The sequence below is a fragment of the Andrographis paniculata genome, unplaced genomic scaffold (assembly GCF_009805555.1).
Source record: "Andrographis paniculata isolate CXL003 unplaced genomic scaffold, ASM980555v1 Contig60END, whole genome shotgun sequence".
NCBI lineage: Eukaryota > Viridiplantae > Streptophyta > Magnoliopsida > Lamiales > Acanthaceae > Andrographis > Andrographis paniculata.
Genome location: NW_026137596.1, coordinates 4,983,141 through 5,004,470, shown reverse-complemented (window position 1 = coordinate 5,004,470; position 21,330 = coordinate 4,983,141). Strand labels below are relative to the sequence as shown.

General features: G+C 28.2%; 1 protein-coding gene across 1 annotated transcript; it reads left to right on the top strand.

Moving 5' to 3' along the window:
* The first annotated feature begins 11,186 nt into the window (after positions 1–11,186).
* LOC127260180 (probable sugar phosphate/phosphate translocator At3g11320) lies at positions 11,187–14,853 on the top strand. Its single transcript, XM_051287881.1, has 4 exons — positions 11,187–12,085; positions 12,733–12,836; positions 12,950–13,178; positions 14,224–14,853. The coding sequence occupies exons 1-4, from the start codon at positions 11,624–11,626 to the stop codon at positions 14,368–14,370; spliced, it is 942 nt and encodes a 313-aa protein (XP_051143838.1). The 5' UTR covers positions 11,187–11,623; the 3' UTR covers positions 14,371–14,853.
* Positions 14,854–21,330: the final 6,477 nt, after the last annotated feature.

Below are 21,330 nucleotides of genomic sequence, written 5' to 3'. Positions count from 1 at the left end.
TAAAAATGAATGTACTAAAATAAAAATAAAATTTCTATTCTCATATTCATTTCAACCAAAATATTTGAAATTTGAATGTAATTTACAAATTTAAAAATCTTATAATATAATACTCGAAATTAGATTAATAAAAAAATATATTGTATAAAAAAATAGATACATTATATTTTTTCTTTTCATTTTTTTTTTTTGAGATCTTCTTTTCTTCTTATTTTTTTTTTGTATATTGTATAAAAAAATTCTTTATTTCTATCTTTCTCTTCAATTAACATAATTATTTTATATATATTTAAAACTTCTCATTTTTTATAAAACTAATTTATAGTAATCACAAATAAATAAAAATATTTTTTTTATTTATTTGTATTATATAAAAATTTTATTATCTACAAAATGATATCCATATTACATATATTTTTTCGAGATATAATCTTAAAAAATTTTAAAATACCAATAATATTATTTATATAAAAAAAATAAACTAATATAATAATTTATTATTAATAACTTATTAATCTACACTATCTAAAAAACTGTGTCCCTAATAAAGGGGTTCATCCCTCGCGTGACGGAGAGAGTATAATTTAGCACTAGAGGTTTTTAATATCAAATACTGATATGAATTTATTTTTTAAAATAATATTCCGCTTTTCGGGTCAAAATTAGCATTATATTGATGTTGATGCTCCTCAGGGAATACAAGCAAGGCTTTCACGAGGTTGATCATGAGCCGCCATCCAAGCACGAATATCTTCGTTTAATAAAAAAAAAATTGGTGTAAAAAGTCTCAAATTTCGGATATTCCGATGCACCAATTTTTTGAAAAACAAAGTCATAGGCACACACGTAGGTTCTGAGCAGGCCGACTACTCCAAGAGCACTCATCCATAAACCGGTGATGGTGTAAATAACATAACGAAATGATTTGAGTGATATGTGCTGATTTGACTCAATCAATACGATAATCGGAATATTATTTAAAAGAGTAAATTCACATCAATATTTGATATGAATTTCTAGTGAAGGTGTTGATTTGAACCAATCTAACAAATTATTATAAAGAAAATAACATATATTAATATAATTTACATCACATATTTTAATAGCACATTATATAATTATATATGACAAATATATATTATGATTTCAATAAAATATATTTTGATTTTAGTACAATAGTAATTTGATCAATCAACAAATGTCTATAAAAAAAAGTAACAAATACTAATATAATACTCCTTCCGTCCCAAAACAATAATCTCATTTTACCATTTTCGTTCATCCCGAAATAATAGTCCAATTTCCATTTTTTGTAACTAGCGTTCCACCTTTTTACAAAATTATCTCTACATTTTTTACAAAAATTACATAAAGGAGGGATATTTTAGTATTTTAAGAATACTTTTACACTCACTATCAATATAATATTATTATTCATTAATTCTTGTGCTAATCTCAAATGTCTTTATTGTTTTGGAACGGAAATAATATATAGCAACACAATGTATATTATCTATTTTGTGATAAAATACTAATTACTTCAAGTTAACGGACTACTTGGCAATATGTTATCTCTTTTGTGATGATCATGAACTACTAATTGCTTCATTTTAATTTACTAATGGATCTAATCAGCGCATTGCTAATTTGACCAGTCAACACTCTAAGTGCATTTATAGCAATATATATATATATATATATATATAGAAAACTAAATAAACAACAATATCTGGTATTAGAAATTATCACCTAACTAACAAATACTTTCTTCATCTCACATAATTTGTCAACTCTTTTTATTTTGTCCGTTTCATATAATTTTTTATTTATTTTTTTAAAAATATAATTATACACTTTAATCATATTTTAAATTTTATAATTTATAATTTTTGTATTTTAAGGAAACTATTTAGTCATTTTAATTTTAATTTATAATTATTTTTATTAAATCATAATTATTTTTACTAATATATTTTTTAATTACTTATTAATTATACAATTTATAAAACTCCGTGCCCCAGCTAATGAAGACAATTTAGCTGGGATTGAGGGAGTATTAGTTTTGGAGTGTCATGTCAACATATATGTTGTTATAACGGCGCCGTGCGCTAATGGACAACACACGATATTATCACATACAATACATAGTATGAGTTAATATAATACAAATATAGCATATGTACTAACAATATATGATATAGTCTTCACACCATACATACAACAATTATTTTAGTACATGACATATTCTTGTAATTATGAATAAACAGCTCATACTTTTATTACAAACAACACATTTTATTACAAATAAAGACATGTATTATTTTACTCCCTCCGTCCCAAAAGTATAGCCTTGTTGGGTTGATCACGAGATTTAAGAAATATTAGTATTATATTGATAGTTGGTAAAAAGTAAGAATAACTGACCTTTTTGCCCTTGTGAGTATATTAATGTAAAAAGTAGTGGCAATTGTGTAATAATAATGAAAAAATAAATATAATTTTACGATGATATGATTATTTATGAAAATGAGACTATTGTTTTGAAACGGACAAAAATGATAAACAAAATTATTGTATTGGGTCAGAGAGAATACTAATTTTCCAAATTCTTAAAATCTAATTTTTCAAATTCAACACCATAACCCTCCATATACTGCGGTATAACTACCGCATATTAGATAGAACGTTATTTCTATACATGATCTAGATAAAATATCAAAATGGTAATGATGTCATCTATGAAATTAAATATATATTTATTATATTTTAATAGAATTAGATTAAATTAAGATTTTTTAAATAAAAATGTATGATTAATCCTACTTACATGAATAAGAAATGTTTAATTTTAACTATCCCCACCCCAAAATGTAAAGTTGTCTTTGTTTTTATTTCAAATTAAAAATACTAACAATTTAATCCATACGATTCTAATAAAAATCTATTTTTATTTTCTTTTAAATATTTAAATGAACACTTATTTCAGATCAATTTCATACAACTAAATAAATATATGTCTCTCGATTAATAATTAATCGATCAATTTCAAATCAATTTAAAACAAGAGCCAAATAAACATTAAAAGTATCTCAATTAAATTAATTAATCAATTTCAAAACAATTTAAAACAACAACCAAATAAACCTTTTAAGTCTCTAAATTTAATTAATTAATCAGTTGATGTGACAGCAAAATCTTAAAATCCACATAAAGTCTCTGAATTAAATTAAAGAACTAATTTAGTGCCGAAAATTATTGCAAAAGTAAGTAAATAACGAACTTTACTTTATATTCACACATTTATTATTAAACGCGTCTTCTTATATTAATTTAATCTAATTGAATATACAAGCCTTCTTCTTCTTTTGTATCAGATTATACTCCCTCCCTCCACTTACAAAATTTACATGTTTCTATTTTGGGATATCCAATTACAAAATTTACATTTCATTAAATACCATACTTTTTTCACAAATACCCTTACTTTACATCACATCATTACTTTTATACAAAAAAGTAAGGGCAAAAATATCATTACACTACTTTTAACTACTCACTGTAATTAAAATACTATTATTTCTTAAACATCGCGCCAAAAGTAAATGTAACCCTTGTAAATGGACGGAGGGAGTATATTATTGGGTAAATTATATAACACCCTTTATATTTTTAGTAAAAATGCACAAAATACTCCATATTTTATCTATTACGTGAAACCCTGTGTTAATATAAAGTTTGCAAACACTCTTCTTGTCCAAAACTGATATTTAGTTATAAATAAAGACTTAAATTACGCAAGTTTTATACAAATAAAAAATAAAAAATATCTTAAATAAATTTGTGAATAAAATAAATTAATAGTAGTATATAATTGATTAATCCTTTATTTTTATAATTTTTTGAGACAAATTGTTATCTGATTTTTATAAAAACTATAAAATAAATAATTGATCAATTATTTATTTATTTATTTTATTCAAAAAAATTATATAAGATATTTTACTTTTTTTTTAATTTGTATTAAATTAGTGTAATTTGGGTCTTTATTTAGAATCAAATATCAGTTTTGGACAGTGACGATGTTTCGTGCAAACTTTATATTAATACAAAGGAATTTCACATAATAAATAAAATACATGGTGTTTATGCATTTTTACTAAAATACAAAGGGGGTGATATAATTTACCCTATATTATTTGTAATGTTCTTTTTAAATATTAAGTTGTATATATTTTGATAAATGTATATTAAAATTACGGGTTAAATAACTAATATATATTATTATTATTGCGAAAAAGACATAAATAACTAATATTTGAATTTTCAATGTAGAGTTTATCTGAATAAATGAGTACATTGTTTATACTAATCAAGTTTTTATATTTAATGTGTTTGGAATTGTAAAATTGACCAATTAAATATGAACACTAATTATAAAATTTTAACTATAGCCATAAATAAATTCAAATGGCTTAGACAATATTATTTTATATTATTTTGTCAAACTTAATTGGATGAACATCCAATATTGTCTTTTTACCCTTATTAATATTAGTAATGCTTCCTTAAAATTTCCTTAATTGGCTTCCCATATTTTATCTCATATTAGTACAATTTTAAGCTAAAAAAATTATAATAATTAAAATAAGAGAATAGATTGATTTAAATTTCCTATAATATTTACAAATTATACATGTTGTTATTACGTACGACACATGTTGTGTATACTAAATATATGTTGTTTATAATTATATGTGTATTGTATAAGAGTATGTTACGTGCTAAAATCAACTGTTGTGTGACTATAACACGTGTTAATTTATATGTTGCATAGTAAGAGATTTTGACATTTTTGTCATTTGACTTTATGTATAAAGTAATTGTATGTGTAATAATATATTTGTAATTTAATTAAAAGTTAAGAACATTTTGGTATTAGTGTATAATTATTTTTACTAAAAATAAAAATAAATACTTTTGAGTGAGACGGAAAAAGATAATAAGAAAAATATTTTTAATTGGGGCGGATGGAGTATATATATAGTGAAATTGAAATTTAGATGGGTGTATACAATATAGATTTTATTGGATTTCATTGGACGGATATATTCAATCCAGATTTTAAAATTTTTTTTAAAATTTTGGTGTATTCAATTGAGACTTTTAAAAATATGAGTGTATTCAATTGAGACTTTTAAAAATCTGGGTGTATTCAATTTAGATTTTAAAATGTCTTTTAAAATTTTGGTGTATTCAATAATCCATCGATTTTAAAAATCTATGAATTTTGTTGGATTCTTTAATAAAATTGTTAGCAAATTACACTTTATAAAATCTCTTATTATAAGGTGAGATTTTAATGAATTCTCAAAATTAGTAAAAAAGTATATATTATTTTATTTATAGCATTAATAATAATTTATTATTTTATATGTATTTATTATATTATTATAATAATATCAATAAGATTAGAAAATTTAAATATTTAATATAAAAATTACAAATATTTTAAAGTTTTATATATTTGAAATAATATTAAAAATTATATACATATAATACAAATAAATTTGCTCAAATGGTTCAAATTAAAATAATCAGTTTTAATGTTTAGAAATGTTAAATCAAAATTAAACTTTTCATAATTTTAATTTATATTTTATTATTTCGATTTCAGTTCTGTTGGTTCAAAAACCACATATTATATTTGACAATGTTAGTTTATATTTATTACTTTTTAATTATTTTATTTTTAATTTTAATTAATAAAAATTGTAATTTTAATATGATTTTATTTATAAATATATTTTTTGTATAAAAATTCATATAAATAATAATAATAACAATTAAATAGATTTTTACAAAATAAAAATTAATTACACTGAATATATATAATATAATAAATCCGATCAAAATAATACTATAACAAAAAGATAAATTTAAAAATATTATTATCATTAAAATAAAATAAAATAAAAATAAGAATAATAATAAATTTTTTTTTAGAACTAATGTACTATTTTTATATATATACAAGTGTACTGCATATATTTGAAATTATATAAATTAATAAAAAAACATTTAATCTATAAATTTATAAACTCTAATGAAATCTAGAGAAATCAATAAATAATCCAATCAAATCTATCAGAATCCATATAAATTAATAAACAAAATCAATTAAACTCTGCATAAATTCTATAGAATTTATAAATCTACTCAAGTTTACGGACTTTTTAAAATCCAAACAAATCCATTAAAATCCTAATGGAATACATTCCCCTTAGTCTTTATCCCATAGTTAGATTAATATTATGGATTGATAATATTTTTTTTTAATTTCTAGTAATAATAATAATTTATTTTTTAAAAATATTAATTTATTTAATTCTCTTATTCTTCATTTTCTCTTAATAAACTTATACTGTTTCCGTCCACTTACAATGTTTACATATTTCTATTTTGGGACGTCCAATTACAAATGTAACATTTTATTAAATACCATATTTTTTTCAACAAATACTCTTACTTTAGATCACATCATTACTTTTACACAAAAAAAGTAAAGGCAAAATGTCATTACACTACTTTTAACTACTCATTATAATTAAAATACTATTATTTCTTAAATACCGCGCCAAAAGTAAATGTATAATGGAGGGAAAAAGTATAAATTATGAGTTGGTTGAACACCGACACTAAAGAACCAAACTCTGACACTAAAAAATATTAACCAAACTCCGACACTAAAAAATAATAATATAATAATATTAAGGTGGAATAAATAAAAACCAAAATAGGTATTATAAAAATAAAAAATAAAAAAATTATTAAAGAATGGATAAAAATAGGAGAGTAAATTAAAAATAGTAACAAATTGATTATTATTTGTTAAAGTAAAAAATAATAAGATTATAGGTAAATAAAATTATTTACTATATATTGATCAAACAAATAATTAGAGAGTCTGCTCTTAGTAGGAGCGTAACTTGAGCAATTGCTTACGGCCTCTGCTTAAAAGGACCATTATTTTTTTAATTTTATCTTACTATTATTAGATATGTTACAATTTAATGTAGATTTTATCCATATTTTTCTCAAAAATACACAATCTAATTTTCATTATAAAATTAAATTCTAACAAAAATTATCTAAAATTAATTATATCTTCATTGCCCATTATTATTATTAGATATATTAAAATTTAATTTAAATTTTATCTCATATTTTTCTATAATTATCCAATCCAATTCTAATTTAATAAACTTGTCTTGTTGCACAGAATTGACAATAGAGAGAGAAAAAATGTTTTCATTTCTCTTTTTTTGTCTAAGTCGATGGAACTTGAAAAATAAATCATTTATATTTCTCTTTTTTGTTTGAGTCGATGGAACTTGAAAAATAAATCACTTATATTTCTCTTTTTTATTTATATTCCATATACTGGGAAATAGACAGAAATGATGTTGCACTAAATATATATATTTATCTTTTTTGTAATATTTAATTTTTATACTTTTTAAAAATATATTATTTTAATTTTACAAAATCACATTTAATTTATCAAATATTTAACTTTTACAATTTTTTTAAAAATATTGTACTAAAATATGATCTTACAAAACATCATATATAATTTATAGTTTTTTTAAAAAAAAACTTACAAAAAATATTTTTTTCCTAAATTCTCACTCGTTAAAACATTCTTTTGTCAAATTAATTATTTATTATTGTTCGATCTATTCAGATAACTGTATTTTTTTTTTTTTACATTTCTCAACTCAATTATTTGTTTAAGCGAAACAAGAAAATTAAATCTCATTATTTACTCAATTCTCCTTTTCTCCAATTCTATTATTTACTTATTTCTCTGCAATTCCATTATCTTATATTCTAACAATTTTTCTAAAATTAATCTCAAATCCAATTATAATTCTAATAAATTCTAACAATTTTTTTAAAAATTAATCCTATATTTTTCTCCTTTAGAATGTATAATTATTAGTATTGAGTTATTAATTTTAATAGTCAAGATATTGTGAAATTTTATATAATCAAAATATGTAATAGCAAACTAAGCCAGACAATTTACTCCACGCCAACAAAAAAAAAAAAAAAAAAAGTCATTTGTTTATAAGGTCTATTATTTATTTTTTGCTTAGGGCCTTGAAAATATCCGAGACGGCCCTGCAAATTATATAAATTTAACGAACGGATAGAATAAATTATGATAATATAAATAATATATATACATAAAAAGGTCGCATCTTGCATATCTTCTTTCTCATTTCTCAATCTTTTCTGTTTTTTTTTTTTTTTTCATTATTCTTTTGTTCCTTCGTGGGATTACTATGTGATTTGGATGGCGTGTTGTCGAAACCCATTCGATTTCTCCCTCTTATTGCCTCATAGGAAGATTTGGAGTTACCATGAAGTGGACTGTGATATAAGCCAACAAATGTTTCTTTCTATTATAGCATTGTTTCTAAATTCCTTTCTAATTATTATTATTCTGATTTCACTAACCAAGTAATATTCTTTGTGAGGATTATTTAGTTGCACGAATAATCTGTGGCGATGCAAAGAATCCCCAACATTGATATCATAGCACATGTGGGTTGTGCACTGGTTTAAAATTAGAATATTAATTTAGCCCTAAATTTGATAGCGAAAGGTTACTTTATTTTATTTTTTCTGTTAATTATTTATAGAGTAAGTTATTATTAAATTATATCAATATTGAGTTTCAATTGGCTGATATTACTATCACGTAAACTGGCTGCTCAAAAAACGAGCAAGTAGCTGACTACTGATAGTTAGTAAATTTGTGTAACATTCTTGTGGGGCAAATTGTGTGACTTTTGTGTGATCTTGGTATAACAATTGTATCTATTGTAAATTTTGATGGAAAAATTGAATTTCAATTCGACAACAAAAGATGAAAAGTAATCTAATAACAAAAAAATATTGTTAAAACTATTGATGGTGATTTTAATTGCTGATTAACTGAAAATAGAAAAATTGAATTAGATTCACACGCATATCATTGATAATATTGAATTTATCTAACTCAACTATTAAAAAAGTAGGAAAGCATAACTATGCAAAAGAACTTTGAGAATAATTAGAAGAAATCTATATGGAAACATTCAGACCAAATACACTATTTCTACTTGAAAAATTCTTTATATTTAAACTTGATTTAACTAAATCAATAGATGAAAATCATAAACTTTTTATTAAACTTGTTCAAGATATTAAATAATTCTTTAAGCAGTCATTGATAGATTAAAGAGTAAAGAATTAGAATGGTAGATTAATGAAAAGGAAAAACAAACGGTTGATGAAGTTCTGTTAGTTAAAAGTATGTCACATAATTTAAAAATATTCAAAAATCAAAAGAATAAGAGTAAAAGAAAAAATAAATCTAAGAAAAAGAATACAAAGTGCTATAATTGTGAGAATTCAAATCATGTTATTAATTAGTGTCCACATCCTAAAAAAAATTTTAGAAACTAACAATGTGATGAAGCGAATATGACTATAGAGAATTAGGTAGTGGGTAATATGTTTATGGTAAAAAATAGTTTTGCTACTACTGATTCTGTGTAGGAAATTGCGTGATTACCTTATATTACCTTTGAAAAATTTGTTTTTGATTTGTAACTTTATATCACATGCTTCTGTTGATATTGATTATGTTATATCTAAAGTTTGATTATTTGGTTGTGTTAACTTTGGAAATAAACAGATGTATTACAACTTGGTGTTGTTTACTGATATGCTGCAACTTAGTGTTGTTTATCGTGTCTGCATATATGTTTACTTTTTATTTTTTATATGTTTTGTGTGCAATAACTATATGGTAAATTACACGTATAAAGGGCGATGATGCTAACATGTTCCTCACTTTTGTTTATGCCCTTGAATATAACTATGATGGTCCATCAGAAACAAAAGAAGATTGTTGAGTTGTTGTTTCACTCCGACCAAAAACCGGAACCAACCCAAACCCAATCCAATTTTAGATATAAATTAAATCCCACTCTTTCCCCCAATCTTGACTGAATTTGATCTATCATCTCCCTAGGCGATTCGAACGATATTTGTTTCTTCCTTCTCGGTTACAATATAACTATGACTTGTTCTTTTTTTTTTTTCTTTCTTTTTTTTTTTTTTAATCTATCCACAATAAATAAATATCCTTATCAATAATTAAAAATCTTTATTTTTTTAATAAAATTAATTTATATCAATTATAAATAAATAAAAATATTTCTATATAATTATATGATTAAAAATCTATTTTTTACAAAACAATATACATATTTTATATATTTTATTGAAATAATAGTGATTAAAATATTTAAATATATATTTTAATTTTTAATTATATATATAAATTTTTATTTTAAAAATATCAAAATCATCAATTATATTAAAAAAATAATAACATAATATTATAACTTACCGTTATTAATTTACTAAACTATTATTTTAAGATTTCATGCCACTAATATCAACTATTATGAGACAAATGTAGGATTTGTTTCTTTTTCAAACAATTTTCAAAATATTTCCTTAAAAAATAAAAAAAATAATATACTATACATACTTATTATTTTTATATTATTGTACAATTAATTTTCTATTTTCACATAAAAATATTTTTTTCAAATCAAACCACGAAACAAACAGGAGTATTTTAGTATATTTTTTATTAAACATATGAAAAAAATGTGTGCTCTTCAAATTATGTTCCGCATAGAACAACAAATCATTTATGTTATTAATATATTTTTTATATTAAATATTAAAAATTGTTAATTAATAAAAAAAATAATAGTTTGCATTATATTATTAAGTTTTTATATTGTATTACCAGAATAAATAGGATGAAGAAAGTCTTGTCCAGTAAAAAATGACGGGGTGTGAGAAGTGAACTTATGACTGTTATAGATTCAAACTGCGACTTTTCCAAATTCACTTGTCGAGGATTTAGCCAAAAAAAAGAAAAAAAAAAAAAAAAAAAAGCCTTTGCTTAGAAAATAAACAAAAGAATTATTGTTTAGTTTTAATATTACTAGTCCTATTTTAAAAAAAAATTTAATTGAATATAATAATAATAATAATAATAATAATAATAGTAGGGGGAGAGAGAGAGAGTTTTTCCGGCCCCAACCCAACACGATTTGCATTCTGCCTGCCTGCAAACGAATTTTCTTTCTCTCGGCTCTTCCTCCTCAAATACGGCAACGACGCTCTCTTCCACCTCCTACCCCACCCCACCCCACCCCCACGCACATTCTATCCTCACCCTTTCCATGCTAATGCTAATCGATGCCCCTCTCTCTCACCGAATTTGGATTTCTTTCTCCAATATGTGATCTGATCTGATCTGGGATTCCATGACTAAATTCGTCTCCTCAGATCCCTTCTGCCTCTCTAATCCCTAAATTTTTCATCCATGGATTGGATAATTTAATCCCTCCCTCCTCTTCGGCGATTTCATTTTCTAATTTATACACCCTGATAGTATAATTTCCCACGTGAATTTTTATTTTTGTTGTCGTTGGTGAATATAATTGATTCGAGTGAAAGGAAGGAAGGAAGGAAGGAAGCAAGGATGTCCGCGGCCAAGCCTTCGTCTTCGTCTTCGGGACGGATGTTCACGATCGGGCTGGTGACGGCGTGGTATTCATCCAACATTGGGGTTCTTCTGCTCAACAAGTATTTGCTGAGCAATTACGGATTCAAATACCCGATTTTCCTCACCATGTGCCACATGACGGCCTGCTCCTTGCTCAGCTACATCGCCATCGCCTGGATGAAGATGGTTCCGATGCAGACGATAAGATCTAGGGTTCAGTTCATGAAGATTACCGCTCTCAGCATGATTTTCTGCGCCTCGGTCGTCAGCGGCAACATTTCGCTCAAGTATTTGCCCGTTAGCTTCAATCAGGCCATCGGCGCCACCACGCCGTTCTTCACGGCTGTTTTTGCCTACTTGATGACGCTCAAGAGGGAGGCCTGGCTGACTTACATCACATTGATTCCGGTCGTCACTGGCGTCGTCATTGCCAGTGGGGTATGTCACTCTGCTTAAGTATTCATTTATTTGTTTTGTTGCCTTCTTGCTGTTAGGATTTAATCTGATCAATTTCTGTGAATTTTGTGGAGAATCTCATATTTTGCTGCCCTAGACTTTGTTCCTTTTTCCTCACATATTGATGAACTAGTTTCTATTTATTAATTTATTTTTATGCTGAGCTGAATGTGTTAAATAATCACTTCTCTTTTAAAGAAATGTAATTTTATTACTCTGCCATCGTGCTTCTTTGTTTTCATAACGTGTATTGTATCCGGAAGAGAATACTATGCTTCCGAAGCTCGTAAGGGAGTGTTTTGAAGTGGTTAAATATAAATTATATATCAGGATGACAACCATTTTATCAGTTTACCCACTGTTTAGGTGATGTGGTCATTTAACAAAATTCAAGATTTATGTGGATGGAGAATTATAGATTTTGATATATTGGAAGATGAGTTTACGGGTTTATCTGTTCATATTTGTAGGGTCATGGAGTGATGATGGATGGATTAATTTATAAGTTAGTTTTATATTGTAGAGCTGATTGATAGAATGATATGATAGGAAAAGAACTACTGCAAATATGTCTGATTCTAGAAATTAAAATGCTTTATTTCTGATTCTCGTCCTCCTGTTGATGTTAGGGCGAGCCCAGTTTCCATTTGTTTGGATTCATCATGTGTGTGAGTGCAACAGCTGCAAGGGCACTAAAATCTGTCGTTCAGGGGATTTTACTTTCGTCTGAGGCGTAAGGCTCCTAAGTTTTCCTCGATTGTTTACTCTAGTAGTATCACGTAGGATTTTATTTCTTTGGCAGCACAATGAAATGGTACCTGAAACTTCTTCTACTGTTTATTTTAGGGAAAAGTTGAATTCAATGAATCTGCTCCTATACATGGCTCCTATAGCCGTTGTATTGCTTCTTCCTGCGACGCTTTATATGGAGGAAAATGTCGTTGGTATCACCATGGCATTAGCAAGGGAAGATATCAGAATTATCTGGTTGCTGCTGTTCAATTCTGCACTCGCATATTTTGTTAATTTGACCAATTTTTTGGTAACAAAGCACACCAGTGCTCTAACACTTCAGGTACTTCTTGGTTCTTCTTCGATTCTAACTTCTTCTATTCTATCTTTATTTTTCATTGATTTTGGTTTCCATAAAAAAAAAAAATACTAGAGATAGAAGCATCCCAATATATGGAATCGTAAAATGGACCAAGATGAACTCTTATATCTAAATTGCCTCAGAATAGGGATATTGACATGAATAATAGTAATAGATTGACCTAATTAGATACTGCAATATTTGATAAACACTCGTCAATCTGATTATCACATCTCTAACTGCTAATAGATAGACCTAATTAGATATTGCTCCTTGGACACCTTATTAACATTTGATAGGGTTATTAGTGTCACGGAATGATAACAAACTCAAAGAATGAAAGTTTCATATATTTTAATGAAAATGGACTAGGTCTTAGAATCTTTAATGTTTACTGGGTTATGGTTTCAGTTTGTGAATTTCCTTGAATGAATGGCCATGTACTTGGAAAGAAATTGAAAATGAAAAATAGTAAACTTCTGACCCAATCTAAAGATGACGATCCCTCTACCTAGCACTTTCTTTTGGGTACATGGTTATGTTTTAAATGGGATGAACTATCATTTCTCAGGCTGTTATTTTGAAAATGAGAATCTAATTTTGTAATAAGTGGCTGTGTACTTGGAAAAAAATTGATGTTGTAAAAGGTTAAACTGCTGCCTCAAACTAGATGTCAACACTCTACCTAGTTTTTTGTCTTTTTTGGGTTTCAATTGGGATGAGGTGTCATTTCTCATGTTGTTATTGCAAAAATGTGATATGAATTTTTTAAGAGTGGCTGTGTACTTGGGGAAAAAACAAAATCGACAATCAAAAAGATTAAACTGCTGACATAAACTAAAGATGTCGATCACACTGCTGACATAAACTAAAGATGTCGATCACACTGCCTAGCATTTTCTTTTTTGGATAACATACATGGCTATGTTTCGATTGTGATTAGGGATCATTTCTCGTGCTGTTCTTGCAACAATATGAAATTAATTTTTGCCACGTCGATTGCATTCATCATTGGCAATCATTACAGGTCCTTGGGAATGCAAAAGGTGCTGTAGCTGTGGTAGTGTCCATATTGATCTTCAGGAATCCCGTCTCAGTTACAGGGATGCTCGGCTATACTTTAACAGTGTTTGGCGTCATCCTCTACAGCGAAGCCAAAAAGCGCAGTAAATGAAAGCAGGATCAGTCGGGAAGCACCGGCTGCTACATCCATCTAACGTGCAACATGATAAGGTGCAAAACCAAGCGATGGATGCTAATTCGTGTGACTCGTATTTGTGCAGTCGGTGCATGTATTTCAGCAAGCTGAGATGTGAGGTTTCGACACAAACTCACAAACAAACACAGGATTAGTTCCAGAGTAGAAGTTTCAATAAGAGAACTCTGAAGGACCTTGATTCTTCCCAGATTTGTGTTCTTCTTAAAAGATAAGTCATTTTTTGCTTTTTTTTTTTTTTGACTAAATTGTTTTGAGGGAATTAAGGATTTGAATTGGGTACAACACATCCTGCGAGTATAGCTTCATGACATGAATTAGTTAGTTATATAGCAAATACATACAGCTTTAATATGTTTGTTGTTCAACTGTCTCTTCCATGATTTTAATTTATAAGATGTATTTTTTTCTTTCCTTCCATGATTTTAATTCGCAACACACATCCTGCGACTGTTTTCTTTTCTTCTCTTTTTTTTTTCTTAAAAGTTTCCTTTGTATGTTGCATACTTGTTAGTTTTACTCTGTTTTAGTAAAGGTGTGTTTGAAGCTATGCCTCTATTTTACCTTTTTTCAAATGCTATATCATATTGGATATATTCAAAGATATATATATATATATATATTAATTTTTTCTCAATAAATAAATAAATATATTTATATTCCTTTTGGATCGACTTTTCAACTGGCCTTTTGTCTTCCTGTTTATATTGGATTTTGTTGAATCGATAAGTGATTTTTTCAAATACATTTTAGGAGTACCTTTTAATCGTATGTCTTTTGATTTTATTACATCGGAACAGTGTTTTTTGGAAAAAAATCAATTTTAGTTTCAATATAACTAAAATTAATTAATTTTGGATATAAAAAATTCATCAATTTTGATTCTAATACAAACATTTCAATCAATTTTAGTCTCATCATTTAAAAGTTAAAATAGCTGACGTGGACGTAACGATCACCTGCCCTTTGAGCGGACACGGCATAGCCGGAGCTGTCAGACTAGAGTCCTACGCAATCGCCATTGCTAACGGAGATGGCGGGGCTACCCCACATAATGTGTTCGGAGGTACGCTTATTCCGTCGGACAAGGATTGTTGTGTCATTGGGACTTAGGCAATACATACTTGTTAGCTTCTCGGATGTCTTTGATGTGAAGTCAGCTCTGAAATGGCTTACCCTGATGACTGCCTAGGTCCTGCAGCCACAACCTCGTCCGGGAGGCTCCTATATTCGTTTTCTTTGGCTAGTAAGGTCACATTGACATATTAGAGTAATACCGGAGGTGATCCGGCTGTGCCCCTTGCATTGCCTTCTCCGAAGAGTATTTTCAATGCTTTCGGGGCTAGCCGTCGGTGCCTCGCCTTTATGCATTTTCTCGTCCTTTATCCATAAGAATTATTTGCGCATTGTGGGCTTTAAGACTCCGTAGCCTACCGGAAAAGGTCAAAGCCGACCCGTAGAGTAGAGTGTTGCTTGGATCTCCTCCTGGATATGATCCTGTAAAATAGTGGTCGGAATCCTCACTATTCTTTCCATACCTCCCGGACACATGCGGTATTGAAGTTTCACCGGCAATTCCTTTGTCCTTCAACATGTTGGTGCTGGCCGGAAAAGGTAACTTGCAATTTCTCAATTGCATAGTATATGAGATTCGTCGAAGTCACACTGGACGTGTTAAAATTTCATAGATGATGCCTGAGTGAATTGGGCTTGTCAAACTCGACGTAATTTGGATTCATTAGCCTACTCAAAAAGGTATCTGAGCTATTCTCACACAAAAATTAACGCTTTTAATTGTAATGAAAAATTACTTATTGGAATATGGTATGAAATATGTAAAAATGAAAGGAAAAATGTATAAAAAAAAAAAAAAAAAAAAAAAAGAAAAGAAAAAAAAAATACGGGACTGCTATGGATTGGCTTTGGAATTGAAAATAACACTAATTTAGGAACAATAATTAATAAAATAGACATGGAAAGAAATTAAATAAGCGGGAGTATGGAAATGAAGAAAAAAATTGAATCATTTTGTTTTTTTCTGAAAAACAAAATTGGTCACTGTTTAAACATGTAATAATTATATTTATTTTTTTAATTTTAATTTCAACACGGCCGTGTTTAAAAAATAAAATTGTGTATAATTTTAAATGCGTCCGTGTATATATATATATATGTATTTAAAACACACAGCCATGCTAGAGAGAGAAAAAGAGGTCGCAAATAACTTTGAAGCTGCCTAACTTACACCAATCATTTCCAAGTCCGTTGATTTTTTGACCTTGGAAAGGAGAGCTGTTGCACCGAAAAACCGTCAACGGAAAAGACAGGGTCTCGAGTTTGATAATGAAGCCGTTGATCTTCAAGTCACTGCTTTTGCTCATACATATATATTTACCCTTGATTCTTATATGTCACATGTTGCTCTTCAGATTCTATTTTTTATTTTTAGATGAAAGGTTCCACCCCATAAAACATATAATTAAATTTTATTTGATTTTTTAATTAATTAAATAATATTTAAATTTTTTTAGTGTGGAATTCATTTTTATTTTTTTTTTATATTTTTTTGTGTGGGCTTATTTTTTTATTTTAATTATGGTATGTGTCTTCTTTATAAAAAAATTTAAGTGTGGATATAACACTTCAATGATAATTTTTTATTCTAATCAGTTTATTATATTTTACTTTAATACTATTGGAATTTCAAGATGAACATGAAGTGGTGGGCCCACTTCAAAGAGAAAAAGTTCAAAATTTTTTTTATATATTGGTCCCATCACTAATTATATCTATTTGTTTGGACATTAAAATTTAAAAATAATGATATTTTTAATATTAAAGTTATGTATATAAAAAATAAAGTATATAAAAAATAAAGTGATGATACTATGATAAATTTATTAAAATGATTGATTAAAAAATATGGAACAAAAAAAATAGTAACAAATTAATTATTATTTATTTAAAAAAAAATATGCGGAGATTCCACCTCAAATGATTATTTGTCATCCTAGTTTATTACATTTCACCTTAAAACTATAGGAGTCTCGAGATGAAGATGAAGATGAAGATGAACGGTGATATCCACTTCAAATAAAAAAAAATCAGATTAAAAAAAAAAAAAAAATTGTGAGTCACATCACTAATTATTTATTATATTCTTTTTCGTCCGGTAAAATGGTGTAAGTTTGTTTGGGCATTGAGCCTAAATATTAATAATAATTTAATATTAAAATGAGGTATGTAAAAAGTAAAATGGGGATACTATGATAAATTTATTAAAATGGTTCATAAAAAATAGTGGAATAAGTAAAAAAAAATAGTGACAATTTAATTATTATTTGTTAAAGTAAAAGTAATAAAATTATAGTAGGGTAAAGTTTACTATAAATGAATTGTGTATAAGTTTAAAGACATTGGGATAGGGCTTATCAAACTATTGTTATTGAGTCGGATATTTAAAAAAAAAAAAAAAAAAACACAACGCTTAACTGTAAAACAATATTGCTAAATTTGACAAAATATTAAGAGATGATACAACTTTCCAAGTTTACGTTATGGTTACCCTCAAAATATTATTTGGGATAAAATACATTGGTCTTGTGAATGGTGCCGAACAACCCAAATGAGCAGTCCTGCGGGTGGCGCAGATGAAGGCTCGAGACGGTCCAACCGAGGAACATATGCAGCTTTATTAGTTTATGACGTTGAGATATGGCTTATCAAACTATTATTATCGAGCCGGATATCCTAACAAAAAAGAAACACAACGGTTAACTGTAATGGGCGATATTTGCTCAATGTTTCGTTCACTTTGGGTGTTTTTTTTTTTTTTTTTTTGAATTGACGGAATAGTTGGGTTATTTTATATTATCGTATAGTATTAGGGACGGAGTTTATTTTGTATTTCATGGTATTTACTATTTAGATTGTTGTTGGAATGACTTTTTGTATTGTTAGTATATAATTCTTTGGGACATATGAACGAATTTAAAATGAATTTATATTGTTAATTTGTAGTTGTTTGAGACAAAGATAGGAGTTCGGAATAAATTACTGGTGGGATAATTTGTAAAATGGTTTGCGATGAATTTTTGCGAATGAATAAATTTCCTCGCAAATTTTTAATTACGAAAAATAAATTTTGCGAGGGAATTTATTCTTTTGCAAAGGTGAAGTTTGCGAGGGAATGAATTCCCTCGAAAAAAATAAATTTATTTATTTGCAAAGGAATTGTTCCCACGCCAAAATTCTTTCAAAAAAAGTTGCGAGAAAATTGTTTCTCGGATCCAAATTAGCGAGCAAGTAAATAACGATGATGCTTATTCCTTCGCAACTTTCTTCGCCAATGAGTTTTGCTTTGCGAGGAAAATAAAGAAGAAGGAGCGATTGCTACTGACAACAATAGAATTGGGGTAAAGAAGTAACAAGGAAAATAAAAGAATAAAATATGGAAAAAAGTAAAAAAAATGGGGAAGAAAGAAGAAAAGAAATAGGAAGAGATGTGGGGGCGAATGTTGCTTGATGTTCCATCCGTTCTTTCAACTTGCATGTTCTCAAATAGACAAAATATGATTGATCATATTAATTCATTGTTGTTTTTGATTGTTACCGTTCAAATATTACTGAATTTATTGAATGTTATTAGTACAATTGTATTGTGTTGTCTTTAAGGTAAAAAAAATATTTATGCTATGATTGATCGATCTTTTATATTTATCTTGTTATTTGGAACGGATTTGATAAAAAAATATGCAATTTTTTCATTTGTCAGATAAATCTAGGTAATATGTTAAAATATAATTTTGAGGTCATATTTATTTTTTGTTGTTAAGGTAATATTGATTTTTCGATCTAAGAATGTATTCCACAAATTGGAGCAAGATTTGACATGAAGTTGAAGCCTTCATGGATAACATGCAAATCTAAACTAAGATATATTTTAAATTACCAGAGTGTGAAAATCAAATATTTTTATTTTTTTTACCTCATTTGTTAATGATCTTAATGTATTTGACTAAGTATTTTTTTATCATACTTTTTAAAAATTAGATGCTCCCTTACTAATGTTGTTAGAACGATTAATCAACTCAAGCTGCATTTTTGTTTCCAAAACTTTCATAAATATGTGCAGAGCTGATGGAGGTGATGCCGCGATTCGATTTTTGGAAAAATTAGTTTCCACTAAATTGCGGATTTAATAAGACATTGAATTTAATTGCTTTAATTTAGTCTAATTGCTTTTATATAGACTTAATAGTTATTTTTGGGAAACTACTCTTATTTATATTGACGATATGTAATTAGGAGATGAGGATCAAAACAATTTTCTTTCTGAAGTAATAAAGATTGTGTATCTTCATCCTCCCCTCATCGGCTACATCAGCTGGTATCAGTTAGCCAGCCTTTGTGATTCCATCATGCCGCCACGCCGTGATCCGCATCGTGAAGATGTTATCGTCCAACGTTTGGATGAACTTACTCAACAACTAGGGGTTGTCATACAGCTTCTCTAGGCACGGACGATGGACGCTCCCGCCTTGTTCCGTGATGCTCCACCATGCCCGCATCATTGCTCCCAGTACCCAGAACAATCCAGATCTTACCTCGGACGATGAGGCCTCTGCTGACAATCCTTTTGCTACTTTGGTTGGACACTGACACCGTGAGTTTGACAAAAGTCGCCGATGGGAGAAAAAATTTAAATTGGATCTGCCATAATTTCACAGAACACTAGCTACACACTAACGATTTTCTCGATTGGTTGTGTTCCATCGAGGAGGTGCTAGACTTCAAATCCGTCTCACAGGACCGCCGTGTCGCTCTCGTTGCCACCCGCCTTCACGGTTATGTTGCATCTTGATAGTCCCAGTTTAAGACAACTCGTCAACACCGCGGAAAACCTCATGTTACTTCTTGGGAGAAATTCGTTAAATATTTGAAGTCCGAATTCTTGTCTTTCAATTACACATGTCTCTTGTACCAACACTAACAAAATTTGAAGCAAGGCCCCAGATCAACTCCTTTCCCAATCGAATTTGTTTAAACCTGGGGAAGAATAGACTTTTCAGTATATAGGGGGCTTACGCATCGCAATTCAAGATGCGCTCAACCTTCTCTTCCCCTCATTGGTCTCTGAAGTGCACCAACGTGTGGTTGCCTTGGAGCGGTAGATGCTTCTCCGCGCTAGCACCCCATTCACACCGGCATCCACCACACCCCATCTTTACTATCGCATTAGCCCTACCGAGCATGATGAATTACGTCGCTAGGTGGAAGATTTATTACAAAAGAGACTCATTCGACATAATTTGAGCCCTTGTGCAATTCCTACTTTGTTTATTCCAAAGAAATTGGGGGAGTGACATATGTGTGTTGATATCAGGACAATCAATAAGATCATTTATGCATTGCAGTTTCCCTATTCCGTGCTTGGATGACCTTCTTGATCAACTAGCTGGAGCTATCATTTTTGCAACCTTAATCTTCGTAGTGGTTGTCATCAAATTAGAATTCGCCTGATGAGAGGAAAACCACTTAAAAGACATGTGAAGGCCTTTTTGGGTGTGTTTGTTTGGGGGATTGGATTTGATTTATACTATTCATCCAATTTTTTCCCCCCAAAAACATCAAATCAAACACCTATTTTTTATTTTTTATATTATACTAAAAATCAATTTTACATTCAACATCAACACCTATTTATATCACATCATACAACTATTCAAATTCAAAATTTTTACTATTCAAATCCCAACTCAAAATCCAACTCCCCAAACAAACACACCCTTTGAGTACGTTTATACAAGTCATGAACTAGACATTACAACCACTCATTGGTTCCTGTGTCGTGGTTTATTTCGATGATATTTTGATTTACAGCAAGTCCGACACTGAACATTTGTCCTATCTTGGAGA

Bases quoted from the DNA above. Each gene is read 5' to 3' on its own strand.
- LOC127260180 (XM_051287881.1), top strand. From the start codon at position 11,624: ATGTCCGCGGCCAAGCCTTCGTCTTCGTCTTCGGGACGGATGTTCACG. The intron at 12,837-12,949 runs GTAAGGCTCCTA...TGTTTATTTTAG, and splicing joins ATTTTACTTTCGTCTGAGGC to GGAAAAGTTGAATTCAATGA. The intron at 13,179-14,223 runs GTACTTCTTGGT...CAATCATTACAG, and splicing joins CCAGTGCTCTAACACTTCAG to GTCCTTGGGAATGCAAAAGG.